General features: G+C 40.9%; 1 protein-coding gene across 1 annotated transcript in view; it reads right to left on the reverse strand.

Moving 5' to 3' along the window:
• mia2 (MIA SH3 domain ER export factor 2) overlaps positions 1-17,090 on the reverse strand; it is a 47,988-nt gene that overhangs the window by 4,646 nt on the left and 26,252 nt on the right. Inside the window, exons 13-22 of the mRNA XM_078207159.1 lie at positions 13,187-13,325; positions 12,175-12,276; positions 12,033-12,093; positions 10,422-10,457; positions 9,648-9,715; positions 6,875-6,987; positions 6,488-6,619; positions 6,087-6,239; positions 4,159-4,229; positions 3,628-3,856 (exon numbers count right to left, since the gene is read on the reverse strand). Coding sequence (XP_078063285.1) covers positions 3,628-3,856; positions 4,159-4,229; positions 6,087-6,239; positions 6,488-6,619; positions 6,875-6,987; positions 9,648-9,715; positions 10,422-10,457; positions 12,033-12,093; positions 12,175-12,276; positions 13,187-13,325 — 1,104 coding nt within the window. The remainder of the gene's footprint in view (positions 1-3,627; positions 3,857-4,158; positions 4,230-6,086; positions 6,240-6,487; positions 6,620-6,874; positions 6,988-9,647; positions 9,716-10,421; positions 10,458-12,032; positions 12,094-12,174; positions 12,277-13,186; positions 13,326-17,090) is intronic.

The following is a 17,090-nucleotide window of genomic DNA, read 5'->3' on the forward strand; positions in this document are numbered from 1 at the left end:
CAGTATAAAATGAAGGGTACCATTCTTAGCAGTGTAGAGGATCAGAAGGACCTTGGGGTCCGGGTCCATAGGACTCTTAAATCGGCCTCGCAGGTGGAGGATGCGGTCAAGAAGGCGTATGGCGTACTGGCCTTCATTAATCGAGGGATTGAGTTTAGGAGTCGGGAGATAATGCTGCAGCTTTATAGGACCCTGGTTAGACCCCACTTGGAGTACTGCGCGCAGTTCTGGTCACCTCATTACAGGAAAGATGTTGAAGCCATTGAAAGGGTGCAGAGGAGATTTACAAGGATGTTGCCTGGATTGGGGGGCATGCCTTATGAGGATAGGTTGAGGGAGCTTGGTCTCTTCTCCCTGGAGAGACGAAGGATGAGAGGTGACCTGATAGAGGTTTACAAGATGTTGAGGGGTCTGGATAGGGTGGACTCTCAGAGGCTATTTCCAAGGGCTGAAATGGTTGCTACGAGAGGACACAGGTTTAAGGTGCTGGGGGGTAGGTACAGGGGGGATGTCAGGGGTAAGTTTTTCACTCAGAGGGTGGTGGGTGAGTGGAATCGGCTGACGTCGGTGGTGGTGGAGGCAAACTCGTTGGGGTCTTTTAAGAGACTTCTGGATGAGTACATGGGATTTAATGGGATTGAGGGCTATAGATAGGCCTAGAGGTGGGGATGTGATCGGCGCAACTTGTGGGCCGAAGGGCCTGTTTGTGCTGTGGCTTTCTATGTTTCTATGTTTCTATGAATGCCAATGTGTAAGGATGAGTACGTGGGAGAGGAAGTGCATGAGAAAGGGGTAAGTGCATGAAAGAGGGGTAAGTGCATGAAAGAGGGGTGAGTGTGCGTGCGTATGTGTAATTCGTTCATGGGATGTGGCCATCGCTGTGGATCTGGAGTCACATGGATTTATTTGTGTGCCACAAGTAGGCTACTGCAATTAATTTACTATGAAAATCCCCTAGTCATCACACTCCAGCGCCTGTGCAGGTACACAGAGGGAGAATTTAGCACAGCCAGTGCACCTATTCCACACGCCTTTTGGACCAGAGCACCTGGAGGAAACCCAAACAGACACCGGGAGAATGTGCAAACTCCACACAGACAGTGACCCAAGCTGGGAATCGAACCCAGGTCCCTGGCGCTGTGAGGCAGCCAGGGACCGTGCTGCCCTAGGCCAGACTGGGTAAGGATGGTTGATTTCCTTTAATAAAGGACATTAGTGAACCAGATAGGTTTTTCAACAATCGACAATGGTTTCATGGTTTTATTCCAGATTTTTACTGAATTTAAATTTCACCATCTGCCATGGTGGGATTCGAACCCGGGTCCCCAGAGCATTAACCTGGGTCTCTGGCTTACTAGTCAGGTGACAATATCACACCACCACAGCCTCCCTGGAGAGAGGGGTGAGTGGGTTTGAGAGAGGTGGAGTGTGTGAGAGACAGAGGTGTGAATGAGAGAGAGAGGTGTGTGTGTCTGATGTGAGAAATCAGCTTTCCAGCATCATTCCTCCCGTTAATGACAAAAAATATGACAAGTATTTTTAAAATAAGAAATTTTTAGAATTATTACTCTTAAAGTGGGTGCTACTTCCAGGGGTTAATGTTAAGGGTCCATGGGAGGTTGGCTTGGCCAGGGGTTAATGTGAGAGGGCTGTGTAGTTGGTGAATGTATTTGTGATTGTGTTTTTTCCCAATTCCTAATATAAGCACAAGAAAAGCTAGAAAATACTAGTTTACATATGATTTCTGTGTTCACGGCAAAAAAGGAGCATCAACATTATGATGGGGGTGTGGGGGAGGGGGTGGTCATATGGGGTTTTGCAGCTCAAAATTTGGGGAACCCCGCTTCAGACTAAGATTCTCAACTGCACCTCCCCTTTTTCCTTACGATTTCCTCAGAGATTCTTTGGTTATTTATCAAACTCTTGAGGGTACTTTCACTGGAATAAACCAAAGTGTCTCAGGAATTGATCAGTGTTCCTGCTATCCAAGGTATGAGCATTCATGTGGTCCTTCCACAAGTCGCCAGCCAGTTACCCTACAACGCACCTCACAACTGTGGACACTCCAGCATAGCTTCATTACTCTCTAGCTTAGTGCCACCACCACAGAAATACCCTTAATTTCTGCAGCCAAATTGTTCTAACTCAAAAAGACTTGCCTGAAACAGAACCACACTGATAATCTACTACTCACCTTTCTCACTATTGTCTTCCAGGCAGCTTGGTCACATGATCATTTACTGAAATCAGGCTACTTTTTACAACAATTCTTTCAGAAATCTTAGCTCTTAAAGGGGCCACCACCCTAACAAAGAATATTGTTTTTTTTCCCTCAATCACATGGGCCATCAGAAGAAACAAACTATTACAACACAAACAGATAAACTTCAACTAGATTTTTTGGGCAGTCAATTTCGGCATCAAAGCTTCAGACGAGAAGCTTTAGACCAAAGTTGGCTGTAGTGGCCTGCTTAAGTATGGACATTATAGTAATCCAGATTATTAACAAGTAATAAACTGAGAATTGCTGAAGAAAAGTGACATGCTGTGTAAACGTTTCATTTGCACTCATCAGGACAGATACAAGATTACCAGAGTTGACCTGCCTGATTGGAACTTGAACAATAGCTTGGCAGTTAACTATTCCCTGCTGCCTACTTCATGGCATTCAACCAGAGTCCACTTGCCGACCAATTAGCACTCTCTTCTCAAGCAGTATAAATTGTTGTTCCCTTTACTGTTGATAATCACACGATCTATCCTGATGGGTCTAAGCAAAAGGTTTAGACAGCATGTTTTTTGTTCAACAATATTCAAATTCTTGGGGGTCAATTTAGCTCAGTTGGCTGGACAGGTGGTTTATGAGGCAAACAGCACAGGTTCAATTCCTGTACCAGCTGAGGTTATTCATGAAGGCCTGCCTTCTTGACCTTGCTCCTTGCCTGATGTGAGGTAACCCCCAGGTTGAATTGCAACCAGCCTATGATCATCTGGGACCATGGCAACTTTACCTTTACTCAAGCTCTGTACTACCAAATGACTAATGATATTTGTATTGTATAATGACAAATCAGGTCAGGTCCTGACACTTGTGGCTAGGATATATAGTGTGTTATTTTCCTTATACAACACATTTAACCTGATCTCAACTTGTAATTAACAGCAGGGTCTTTAGTTTGAATAAATGGGATTACAATACTCTACTTTCAACAAGTTGCTCCATTCATGAAAATGTAAGCTCCTCTATGCAATGCTCCATTTTTGCTGGGTTGTCTTCAGCCTGTGCCCAGGGTCCTTGCAAACCCTCAGATTCACAAATAGCTGACAACTGTCAGCTTTGGGCAGGTCGCCCTCTGACCTGCCACTCAATAATTTAGAGGAAGTTGAGATGGAACATCAGGATCGTGTACCCGTTTCTAATTTAACGAACACTGGGCTTGTGCATAATGTGTTTGTGCCAACAATCAAATCTCACCTAGCGAGGATGGTTTCTTCCATTTGAAGAATTAACACAATCATACAAAAAAATCTCATCTGCTTTCTTATTAGTTTTCATCACCCAAGCCCAACGTATATAAAAAAAACTCTCTGTATACTGTCACCAAACAATTAGATGTGTATACTTACTTCGCATGGGAAGATGAGGTGGTAAACCAAAAGCTCTTAGAGGGACACGTTCTGGAAGACCATAAGTTCCACTACGAGGACGAAGTGGAAACCCCCTGTGCAGGAAGTGGCCTCTTGGATCAACAGGTATGAAGTGGATTTGCTTACGAGGGGGAGGTGCAAAACCAGGTCTAATTCCAAAATCAGCTTCAGGAGGCAGGGACTGGTTTAAAGATATATTTAACGTATCCTGTAGGAAAGATCATCCATTTTGTTTAATCTCCGATAATAAATTTCACAAAGAAAATCAAATGAGCAGTGCAATCAAATAAATACACAAATTTTATTCGAACTAGTGGTTGTCTAAGTTGAATAAATGGTTTAAGCTCTAGTGGTTTTTAAAAGGTAAGAAGCTGATCATAATGAATGGTGGAGCAGGCTTGAAGGGCCAAATGGCCTCTTCCTGCTCCATTTCTTCTATGTTTCAATGCAGAGAGAACAGTGTAGATATAGCGTCATTTGTGTTCCCAATAGCAGAGGAAGTGGACTTACATAGTCTTGGGTCTGACTCTCTTGAGCAGAATTTGAAACTTGCATGCTGTTTTCCAGTGTTGGATGTTCGCCTGTACAAATCAAAGTTATATGAAGTTTTTTTATACAATATAATTTTGTCATTTGTAAAAGATAGTAACAATGCGATGATATCCTCAGTGATTTTCTAATCTTCCTTGTTATTGTTTTTATATTTCTCTTGAGTAATATATGGAATTGTAAGGACAGCACAATGGCTAACAGTGCACAAGTATGGAGAGATAGAAAGTACATTGAATCCTCTAGAATACTTAGTGTAGCAGTACACCAATTTACAAACAACTAGCAACTTTACCAAAACATGTTGGGGAATGAAGCCAAGTCACAGCATGGGATTGATTGAAGGAAATTAACCTTCTTTTTAACTTTAAGAAACCGACAGAAGCTATTAAGGAGTGAAGCAACTAAACTTTGCCAAAAAAGAAGTTTTGAAAACAAAAGAGCAGGCTATAAATGTTTATTTTCTGCTCACAATTAAGTGCAATGCAATTGAAAAATCAAATTTGGAAGTGGAACGCACCAACAAATATCAAAATAGATCGAAGTATTTTACTTGTTAAAAATGCAACTAGTAAGTTTATAACTCGGTTTTAAAAAGTTCATTCACTGAGATTTGGACTTTATATTTATTGGATTTTTCAGTACCTTTGGTTTACTTTGGGAGAAAAATGACATGCATTTATAAAGCGCCTTTTGCAACCTCAGGACATCCAAAAGTGCTTTACAGTTAATAATGTAATTCTGAAGCTAAATACTATTGTAACGTAGGAAATGTGACTACCAATTTACACACAAGGTCTCACAGCAGTAATGTTATATTAACCAAATAATCAGCTTTTGTAATATTGATTGAAGGATAAATATTGGTCAGGACACCGAAGGTAACTCCCATGCTTCTTCAGAATAGTGACCTGGGATGTTTTACAGCAGAGGGCTGGAATTCTCCAGCTGTTCACCCCGGTGGGACCTTCTGGTCCTGCCAAAGCCACACACCAAGGGTCAGTGGAAAATCCCATGAACAGCGGTGGGACAAGATGATCCTGCCACTGGCGAACATCAGACCACTTCCCACCATGAGAAACACGCTGTGGGGAGGCCAGAGAATCCCGCCCTGGGTTTCAGCTTAATCTTTCATCTGAAAGACGGCACCTTCGGTATTCTTTTAGTGCTGCACTGGAGTGTCAGCCTAGGCTTTTGTGCTGCAGTGTTTGGAGTGGGACTTGAACCCACAACCTTTTGATTCAGAGGCAAGAGTACCACCAACTGAGCCAAAGCTAACATAAGTGTTTTTCAAATTAAAATGATCCAGTAAATTGTGGGTTTTCTGTCCATTATGAACCATCACCAATAGTACATTTGTTAAAGTAATAGTTTTTGCCTATTTGAATTGAATTTTAAAATTGCTTTAGTGGGTTTTATTGATTGAGATTAGTCAAAATCCAAAAACCTGTCAATCACAATCCACTGGTCAATCCACAGATTTCTTAAGCATGTCAGTAATTTGCTTCATTTTCCCACTGTACTTTTGTTATGGAAAAATGATGGCTCCAGTGCCACACTGTTCCTGTTCTAGTCATAAAGTAAGTGTGTAGCTCTGCTGGTCCAGAAAATCTTCCTGAAGATATGTGGTAACTTCTGTTTGATGCCTGATGATAGGCAATAATTGAGTATCCTATTGTACATTTAGAACACACCAACAGTGCAGTGAAATTGCATGCAGTAGTATAAAGCACATAATCAAAGACCTCCAAAATCTTAATTTTCTAAAACTATTTAAAGATCAAGATTTATTAAGCTATATCATCAAGTAATCCCAGTCTTTTAATCTAAATATTCCCCCACACTAGATCTATTGTCTCGCTAAGTCCTTTGTACAGATCCATATATACCTGATGATGCCTCCAACAGCTTCCGTTCTCTTTCCCACACAGGGGAGAGCGAACCACTATCAGACTGTGGACCATGATGGTCAGACATTCGGTCAGAGACTGACTCTGTATTTTCGTCAGAAGTGTGGTCTGGATGGACTGATGGACTTTGTACTATAGAGAAAATTATACACCAAACTGAATTACCATACATTTCAGATATCGTGGCCTTAACAAATAACAAGCACCACATATACCACAGAATTACACTTACAAATAGTTCACAACCCAAAGCAATTTCTCTCCACCATTTGCTCATGGGAGTACTTTTACATTTACATTACTATTCAGAAAGCTAACAACAAAGATCACAACCTCACTGCTTAGTGCTTAATCTAAACTGTTACAAGAGATTACGTTACTTTTGAAATCTGGTCTTCCAGGAAACAAAGGTGAAAACCTTAAGGGTCCATCTACTAATGGAGGTGATAAAAAACCCACAGGTTCAGAGCCAGGCCGACCCACTGGAGAAGGACCATATGGAGAACTTCTTCCTGCAATACACACAGAACAAAACATCTCTAATTTCCAATCATGAAATCAAAGTTTAAAAAAAAAATTAAAGCCTATGTAAGCAATTGAAGCATAGTGTAACAAATAAGCTCATTCTCACAGAACTAAAGGCTCAGAAATATACAACTAAAGAAAAAGTGTCCCTCAAAATGTTAACCTTAATCTATGTGATTAGATGCATATGAATGTTACTGTCATACAAGATGTCCTGAAAACAATGAAAAAGATTGCAGTACCTCTGTATGGTGGGACAAATGTTGAAGAACTTAATAAGGTTGGCCTTCCAGATATATCATTTAAAAGTGGATCCTTCAATGCTATGTCAATTTTGAATTCCGCTTCAGTTATCCTGCAAAATGAACAAAATTACTTTCACACCTAAAACTAGCACAGGGATTGCTTTTTATTCTATTGGAAAGTCGGCCTTTTCCATTTACAATCAGTTGTCAGAGTTTTACTGTCACAGCATCGGGAGGATGTTGGGTATAAATGCAGACCCCAATGAAAAGTGGGCAAAAGCACAGCAAAGGGATTTAGATTCTGCAGTAATTATAGCGAAATGTTTTCTACTGAAACCATAGAATCCCTACAGTGCAGAAGGAGGCCATTCAGCTCATTGGGACTGCAGTGACAACAATCCAACCTAGGCCCTATCCCCATAATCCCACATATTTATCCCACTAATCCCTCTAACCTACGCATCCCAGGACACTAAGGGGCAATTTTGCATGGCCAATGCACCTGACCTGCACATCTTTGGACTGTGGGAGGAAACTGAAACACCCAGAAGAAACCCACGCAGACACAGCGAGAACATGCAAACTCCACACAGACAGTGACCCAAGGTGGGAATCGAACCCAGGTCTCTGGTGCTGTGAGGCAGCAGTATTAACTGCTGTGCCACAGTAACTGTCAAATTATCCTAAATCTACACATTTGCTGAACACTTTTTGGTGACCATGGGCAGGAGTTTCTGGCTTCTCTTGCCCCAAAACTAGAAAACCCCAGCTGAGGGGTTCCATGGTCCGCCCCTTGCCTGCTCTGATTCCTGTGGCAGGCAGGACGGTAAAATTCACCCCCTTTTTTTATACTTTACAATTGCAATCTGTAACCAGATGCCTTCTACAGAACTTTTCTCTGGAAGAAGGTACAAAAAAATTCAAAGATGATTTCAGAACTGAGTTTATAATGATCTTACTGACCAGGCTGAGGCCTTTTTCTCTTGCACAGAGAAGATACAGTGATGACCAATTAAGGTCTTTAAAATTTTTGTGGAATTTGACAGGGCAGAAGTAGGAAAGCTGTTTTCACTTGTGGAGGAGTCCAAAACTAAGGGTCATAAACATAAGCTAGTTACTAATAAACCTCTATGCAGAGAATGGTTATAATGTGGAACTTGCTACCATTTGGAAATAGTTGAGTTGAATAGCATAAATGTATTTAAAGGGAGGCTCGATAAATGCATCAGGGGAAAGGAATCAAAAAGCAATAGATATGCTGATGGGTTAAAAGAAACAAGGCGAGAGGAGGCTCATGTGGACCATAAGTTCTTGAATAGTTGAGTCAAATGACCCATTTCTTTGCTAAATAAATATCTCCATACAGTATTACCATAGACATTTTCCCTTATACATTACTAGAACAGAACTTCATGTTAAGTGTCAGACAATATCACACCCAATGTCTGTTTCTGAGTGTCTTTGTTGTGGCAACATGGGAGCAAACATTTTGTGCAGTGCAGGTTTTAAATGGCAACATTTTAATTAAGGATTTTCTCAAGTGAATGGTTAGCAATATTAAGTACAATATAAGCCAGGAAAAACATCAAGTGCATCAAGTTAGCAGTTTTACTACAAAACTCTGAAAACGAATGGCTAATTGAACAGATCTATTCAATATTTAGGATTGTGGAGAAATAGTAAAATCTTTATTTCCTCCTTTAAAATAATTTTGGCAAAATGCAAACAAGTACAATGATTAAACCCTTTTTAAAAAAAAAGTCTTCCATGTTTCGGCAGTTTGCAAGGACTAATTTTACCGCTTGGAGACAGTCATCCAGCTGTAGGCCAGGGGCCAGTGCTTCAGACAGTCCTAGAGGTCCACCCTTCCTAAGTGGGTGCTGCAGTAGTTGTACACTGCCCTGTAGAGTGTCTTCCTCAACTCCTTGTGGTGGCCTTGCAAAAAGCAATTTTTGATTTAAATTTGAAAAGTTGGAGTCAGAGCACCTCTATTTTGAAACATCCTCTCCCTTGTTGACCTGCCATTGTTTCCTGCTTGCTCTTTGGTTGGCCCTCCAGTTTCAAGAGCCCACCCACTCCTCTTTAATTGGGGAGGGAGCCCTGCCTCTTATATTAATTGGCCACCCCAGGGAAAGTCACACTCAGGTGATTGTTTCCCCACTCAGTGTGGGTTTCTGACCCAATTTCAGCTGACAGTGGTGTTCAGAGGCCTGCACAAAGAATCCTGATCCTGTCCATTTAATTTTCTGACTGAATCAAGTACAGCAGATTTGGGAAAGAAAGAATTTCGTGATACATTTTTGCAGGTCTAAAAGTTAAAGAAAAATCAATTATTCTATTGATAGAACCAGTTTTTAATGACCTCTCCCACCAGGAAATTGGAGGAAAAGTGCAAACGTTGAAGGTAATTCCAGCACTCAATCTTGTTCAAGTATTTCAGATGCTTGTGCAATCCCAAAGTGGGGCCCTTTCAATCAATATATTTATTTGCATCCATATGGTTCATGAAATAAAACATAAATTGTAGGCACTTCCAATGTAAAGTATTTTTAAAAAAATAACTTAACATTTGTTTATTGAAATAAATCATATTTTCCAGCTTAAAAACTTACTCCAAATGTACATGTACCTGGGAATGTCCAAACGTTTGGAGCTCCTTTTAATATTGCATTTGTCAAAAAAGTTGGACAAACATTGTTACTATGTACAAAGAGAATATAGAACTATCTTTGGATTGCACTTAAATATTTGGGAACAAATAGAAACTTACTTTTGCCGAAGATGAATATTCTCTCTTTTAATATTGCCAAGCTCTCGATCAGCTTCACGAGCTGACAGCTACAAACAAAAACATCTTTGAAAAAGTTGCAAATATGGATGCTGTAAAAATTAGTCTATGAGAATTACTGTAGCAATTCTGCATCAAAACAATTTTATCTCGGGCATACTCTAAGAATCAAGTTTGAACATTTCCAGTGATTTTTCTTTTGCCTGATTCTGCTTTATAATATTTCTCATGAGATTATTTTTGGAAAGTTGTGTGAACATTTTCCAGTGCTCAAAAGGTTTAGCGCTGTGCACTAATAGGTAATTGAGTATTTTCCTAATTTCAGGATTTTTCATATATACAAGATGGTGGCAGAGCAAGAGAGAGACTTTAGAAACTTGCCCCACTGAGGCACCTACTAGACAAAGCAATCAACTACATTGTGACAGTTGAGATAGGGAAATTGAATGGGAAATATTGATGTAGCCATTTACAATAGTGATGTTGGCATAAATATGGGATCAAAAAAATGTGATAGCAGTAAAGAAAGAGTAAATAAAGAAATGAACCTGCATTGATATAACATTCTTCATAATCTCAGCATATCACAAAGCGCTTTAGAACCTTTCAAGTGTAGTTCCTGTGGTAATGTTGGAGGTAAGGGTTTGTGAACAGGAAGTGTATGTCACTGTAGTGCAAGATATTTTAATTGTACAGGATAAACTGGTACATCAGAAATTTAAACAAATGGTACTGCATTTTACATCTGAAACTCACCCAATTATCATGTGCTTTTTTCTCATGAGATACAATCTGTAAACACAAATATAAAATTGTGAAATTAAGGTCTGTCTAAACAACATAATTAAGCCCTATTTTTAAGTAAGGGTGTATCTATCAATGTAATTGTATCTATAGACATTATTAATGGATCCTGTTTCCCAAACTTCAATTTAACAATCAATACATTGAATATAAACACAGAAAACGCTGGATAAACTCAGCAAGTCTGGCAGTACCTGTAGAAAGAAACAGAGTTAATGTTTCAGATCTAAACTATCTTTCTATGGAATTTTGCCTTTATTATATGTTGAATATTATTTGTTTGTTTCCAAAATGGCAAAGTAATGTGCATGTACAACAATCTGCATTAATCTAGCATCTTAAATGTAGAAAAATGAAAAATATTTCATAGAAGCATAATCAGATCAGTCAATAAAAAGTCAAAGAATGAAAGGGAATGTGGTTTAAAGTGGGTCTTAAGTGGGGGAGAGGTGGAAAGCTAGAGGGATTTAGACAGGGAATTCTAGAACAAGCATGACCATCAGTGAGGGGTGGGGCTGGGAAAGAGACAGAGAGAGAGAGGGTGAGAGGGCAGTGAAAGAACTGACCAGAATTGGAGGAACAGAGTTCATGTAAGGTTTGAGGAAGTTAGAGATAGAAGGTTAAAGGCATTTTAAACACATGACCATTTTAAAGTTGAGGCATTCGGGAGACAAGGTGGGTCAGTGAGCCAGTCACACACTGCCATTTTCACAAGCTCGCCGTCCAATTAAGGACAGTGGGTGGGCTTTCAGAGCCGGCGAGCCAATCAGAAGCTTTTCAGCTTGAACAGAACAACAGGATGTAACAGAAAGTAAGAAACAGAGAATGATTCAAATGTTTTAAAATAATAAATTAGAAATGGTTTTGCAGCCAGACCAGCAGTCTGATGGGGGAGGGGGTTGCGGTGCTGGTGGAAACCTCACTGCTGGGAGCAGGGGGTGTGGGCCCAGCCAGACAGGGAGGGCCTGTAGTCTGACGCTGGGTACAAGCCTTCAGGCTCCATAGAATGGTGGAAACCTCACTGCTGGGAGCAGGGGCTGTGGGCCCAGCCAGATAGGGAGGGCCTGTAGTCTGACGCTGGGTACAAGCCTTCAGGCACCTAAACTCTGTGTGAAAATTCCAAATGTCTTCCTTGAATTGGCCTCTAGTGGCTTTTAATGAGCCCGCCTGGTTACCCATTGTATGTGGGCAGGTAGTCCTGCCACCCCAAATCCCACTTCAGCAAAAATGGCCTGTAGGCTGGGACCTATCATGCCAGCCACTTGGGCTACTTTAGCTCCCCCTCGCCTCCGCTTGCGAACGGGGCCGAAAATCCAGCCCCTTGCATGGTGTAGGATACCGGAGCAGAGTTTTGGATGTGTTGGAGTTTATGGAGACAGGAGGACAGGATGCCAGCCAGAAGAACACTGGAATAATCAAGTCTAGGAGTGACAAAAATGTACGAAGGATTTTAACAGTAAACAACCTTTGTGATGACACATTGTAGCAGGAAGATAAAGAAAAGTAGAACATCAGATTATTGAATCAGATAAAAACAGAGCAAACCATTTTTCATTTACATACTTGATTTTTATACGACTGTATCGTTTTATCTAATTCTTCTTCAAGATCTTTAGCACGTTGCCTACAAGGAAAGCAAAACATTAACAAAATTTGAACTCACACTTAATGAGATATTGATTAACAAACTGAAAACTTCACTCACCTATAGAGACTGAGTTCTTCAATCGCTTGACTAATCTTTTCATCAACTTCAGAAAGTTTCTCTTCCTTCTGCAAACGCTGATGCTCCTCCAGTGTCAAATTTCTATGGACGATATAACCACAATATATAGAAATTATTCACAGCCTTATAGATTTATAAAAGCAAATTGCTGCAGATGTTGAAATCTGAAACAAGAACAGAAAATGCTGGAAAATCTCAGCAGGTCTGACAGCATCTGTGGAGAGGGAACAAAGCTAATGTATCAAGTCTGGATGACCCTTCGTCGGCTCTGTTCTCTTCCACAGATGCTGTCAGACTTGCTGAAACTTTCCAGCATTTTCTGTTTTTGTCTTATTCTTTAAACTAACAAGATGTAAGGTTGTAAGAGTCCTTAACAAAGCCTCACAAGCTGAGGAATTAATGCTATCAGTAGATGGGTTAATATCTTGCAACCAATTGATTCAAGAATTTGCACTGGAGGCTTTCAGCAGTTTCTGAAAAGGATTCAGTTTAAGAAAATGGTTTCCTCTTTACTATCACTCTAACCAGCCAGCACTAGAGGTAATTAGTGACTGAAAAAAGAGCAAACTTTGAAGTTGAAACTTGGCCTCCGATGTTAGGAATGACTGATTACACGGATATTTTGGTTCTTTTGAATATAATATTAAATAAAAATTGTTGAAAAATAACACAATTTTAATGTTTAATTAATATTTTCTTCTCTTCCATGTCTCTGTGGACCATCAGGTTGTCATTATTCTGTTGAACAGAATGTGGTTGTGAGGTCAAGGCATATTTTTCCCTCTCATATTAGGATAGGATTTGGTCTTCACTGCATTCCTCCCCCAGTGGCACAGCTAGGGTCAGGACTAAGTGTAAATATCAAAGTCAGCATTGCATTACTAAACACAGACTTAAAAAAAATTGCTGAGACTAATTGATTCCCATTTATAATTCTATGTCCCGCAAGACTCGGTTTCATTTAAATTCTGCCTCAGTTGGAATTTTGTACCTTTGAAGCTCCATTTCTTTCTCATGGTACAATTCTGTCATGATCTTCAACTTCTGCTGAATGGTTTTATATTCAGTCTCAAATTGAGTTGTTTCAAGTTGTACTGAAGTTTGTTCTAATTGAAGTTTTTCAATTCGCTCTGCCAAATAAAAGAAAAACTGTCCATGAATACATTGTAAGTTCTGTAGTATTTTTACTCGAGAGCCTTCATAACAATTTGGCCATGAAATAGAATTTTTAGGAGAATTGCGAAAATTGTACAAATATTAAAAATGAAATGAATCAAGATATCAACACAAGGAAACACACGAGGTCAAGTTGCACACAATGCACCAATGCAAGGATATTGAATCCAGAAATGTGTTAAGGAAACTTCCAGAAAACAGGATGGGGCCCGTATAGGGTGGCACAGTGGCTCAATGGTTTAGCACTGCTGCCTCACAGCGCCAGGGATCTGGGTTTGGTTCCCGGCTTGGGTCACTGTCTGTGCGGAGTCTGCACATTCTCCCAGTATCTGCGTCGATTTCCTCTGGGTGCTCCAGTTTCCTCCCACAGTCCCAAAGACGTGCTGGTTAAATGCACTGGCCATACTAAATTCTCCCTCGGTGTACCCAAACAGGAGTGTGATGACTAGGGTAAATTTACAGTAACTTAATTGCAGTAAGCCTACTTGTGAAGGCTTTAAAAAAAATCTATGGTGCATGATGTCCAAGTGAGACTGGCTATTCACACACAATTAGAAAAAAAGATGCTTACTTTGGCAGAAGATCCAGGGAACCATAAAAGTTTACATTGCTGGAGGCGGCCATTCACTTGCTCTTTATTACAATTTTAAAATAATTTGACTGTCCTACATTCTATCCATACTTCATATATTTAACCACTTCCCCCTTGAAACTGCATCAACTACTTCCTGTGGCAAAAGATTTCATGCTTCAAAACCTCTTCTTTTAGAAATTTCTCCAAATCTTTCTTATTAGTAACAAATTTAAATTGATGACCCACATCCATGACTCCCTAACTGTAGGAAATACATTCTTAATCACGTTGACAAAACCATTCATGATTTTAAATAATTCAATTAAATTTCTTCCTAGCTCCAGTGGAAATAATTTCAGTACCTCAATTCTCCACTCACCCCTGATGTCATGATGGTGAATCTTCACTGTACACCGTCTCTTGCTTTAAGGTTTTTCCTATTTGAAGCACCCAAAACTGAACACAGCGGTTTAACTGGTGAGTGACTTGTGAAAATGTATTACTTCTTTGCTCCTGTGCTCTATGAATCTCATGGCCTTCATGGCTATTTGTATTTATACTTCCAAATTTTACCCCTTAAATCATAGAATCCTTACAGTGCAGGAGGCCACCATTTGGCCCATTGAGTCCGCACCGACCACAATCTCACCCAGGCCCTATCCCCATAACCCCAGGTATTTACCCTGCTAATCTCCCGACGCTATGGAGCAATTTAGCATGGCCAATCCCACCTAACCCGCACATCTTTGGAGAAATCTCTCCGTACATTACATCTCTCAATCTCTTTCCACTGGTGCATACTCCCATTCCATGTTTTTCCTCCCAACATTTATACCCCATACTTCTCTGCGGCAAATTGCATCTGTCCACGGTATCCAGAGGTTCTTTACAGCATCTAAACCTTGTACCATTGTGCTGTCAAATTTGTACAATATATATAAAAACTCAAAGGGTAAAAGAATGGACATAGAGTATTTCCAACCTTTCTCTAATACGAGCAGCAAGTATTAACTTTGACCCTCATACTCGGTCAGCCAAACAATTTCTTTTATCCACGTTCCTATAAACTTGTCAAGTGAGGAATAAAAGTATGACCAGGGTGAGGTTAGGGCCGGTCAAGGACAGTAGTGGGAACTTGTGTATGGAGTCAGTAGAGATAGGCGAGGTGATGAATGAATACTTTTCTTCAGTGTTCACCAAGGAGAGGGGCCATGTTTTTGAGGAAGAGAAGGTGTTACAGGCTAATAGGCTGGAGGAAATAGATGTTCGGAGGGAGGATGTACTGGCAGTTTTGAATAAACTGAAGGTCGATAAGTCCCCTGGGCCTGATGAAATATATCCTAGGATTCTTTGGGAGGCAAGGGATGAGATTGCAGAGCCTTTGGCTTTGATCTTTGGGTCCTCACTGTCCACGGGGATGGTGCCAGAGGACTGGAGAGTGGCGAATGTTGTTCCTCTGTTTAAGAAAGGGAATAGAAATGACCCTGGTAATTATAGACCGGTTAGTCTTACTTCGGTGGTTGGTAAATTGATGGAAAAGGTCCTTAGGGATGGGATTTACGACCATTTAGAAAGATGCGGATTAATCCGGGATAGTCAGCACGGATTCGTGAAGGGCAAGTCGTGCCTCACAAATTTGATTGCATTGTTTGAGGAGGTAACTAAGTGTGTTGATGAAGGTAGGGCAGTTGATGTCATAGACATGGATTTTAGTAAGGCGTTTGATAAGGTCCCCCATGGTCAGCTTATGATGAAAGTAAGGAGGTGTGGGATAGAGGGAAAGTTGGCCGATTGGATAGGTAACTGGCTATCTGATCGAAGACAGAGGGTGGTGGTGGATGGAAACTTTTCGGACTGGAAGCAGGTTGCTAGTGGAGTGCCGCAGGGATCAGTGCTTGGACCTCTGCTCTTTGTGATTTTTATTAATGACTTAGAGGAGGGGGCTGAAGGGTGGATCAGTAAATTTGCTGATGACACCAAGATTGGTGGAGTAGTGGATGAGGTGGAGGGCTGTTGTAAGCTGCAAAGAGACGTAGATAGGATGCAAAGCTGGGCTGAAAAATGGCAAATGGGGTTTAACCCTGATAAATGTGAGGTGATTCATTTTGGTAGGACTAATTTAAATGTGGATTACAGGGTCAAAGGTAGCGTTCTGAAGACTGTGGAGGAACAGAGAGATCTTGGGGTCCATATCCACAGATCTCTAAAGGTTGCCACTCAAGTGGATAGAGCTGTGAAGAAGGCCTATAGTGTGTTAGCTTTTATTAACAGGGGGTTGGAGTTTAAGAGCCGTGGGGTTATGCTGCAACTGTACAGGACCTTGGTGAGACCACATTTGGAATATTGTGTGCAGTTCTGGTCACCTCACTATAAGAAGGATGTGGAAGCGCTGGAAAGAGTGCAGAGGAGATTTACCAGGATGCTGCCTGGTTTGGAGGGTAGGTCTTATGAGGAAAGGTTGAGGGAGCTAGGGCTGTTCTCTCTGGAGCGGAGGAGGCTGAGGGGAGACTTATAGAGGTTTATAAAATGATGAAGGGGATAGATAGAGTGAACGTTCAAAGACTATTTCCTCGGGTGGATGGAGCTATTACAAGGGGGCATAACTATAGGGTTCATGGTGGGAGATATAGGAAGGATATCAGAGGTAGGTTCTTTACGCAGAGAGTGGTTGGGGTGTGGAATGGACTGCCTGCAGTGATAGTGGAGTCAGACACTTTAGGAACATTTAAGCGGTTATTGGATAGGCACATGGAGCACACCAGGATGATAGGGAGTGGGATAGCTTGATCTTGGTTTCAGATAAAGCTCGGCACAACATCGTGGGCCGAAGGGCCTGTTCTGTGCTGTACTGTTCTATGTTCTAAGTACTCTTCAAAAAGTCCATAACAACACATTTATGGCATTCCCTTTATCTGCCCAATCAATTGCTTCTTGAAAGAAATGCTTAAAATTTGTTAAACATGACTTGGCTTTAACAAATCCAGATAATGCAGGAAAATCACAGTATATCAGGAAATAATTCTTGAGGGAGAAACTTTCTATGGGGAGAACATGTCCCCCTTCAGACATTGCCTCATTGTTTCCCCAGCAAATCCACGCTGGTTGCCTTGATTATCCCAAGCATTTCTAAAGGTTCATTAACTAG

Source organism: Mustelus asterias, unplaced genomic scaffold, assembly GCF_964213995.1.
Source record: "Mustelus asterias unplaced genomic scaffold, sMusAst1.hap1.1 HAP1_SCAFFOLD_2099, whole genome shotgun sequence".
Classification (NCBI taxonomy): Eukaryota; Metazoa; Chordata; class Chondrichthyes; order Carcharhiniformes; family Triakidae; genus Mustelus; species Mustelus asterias.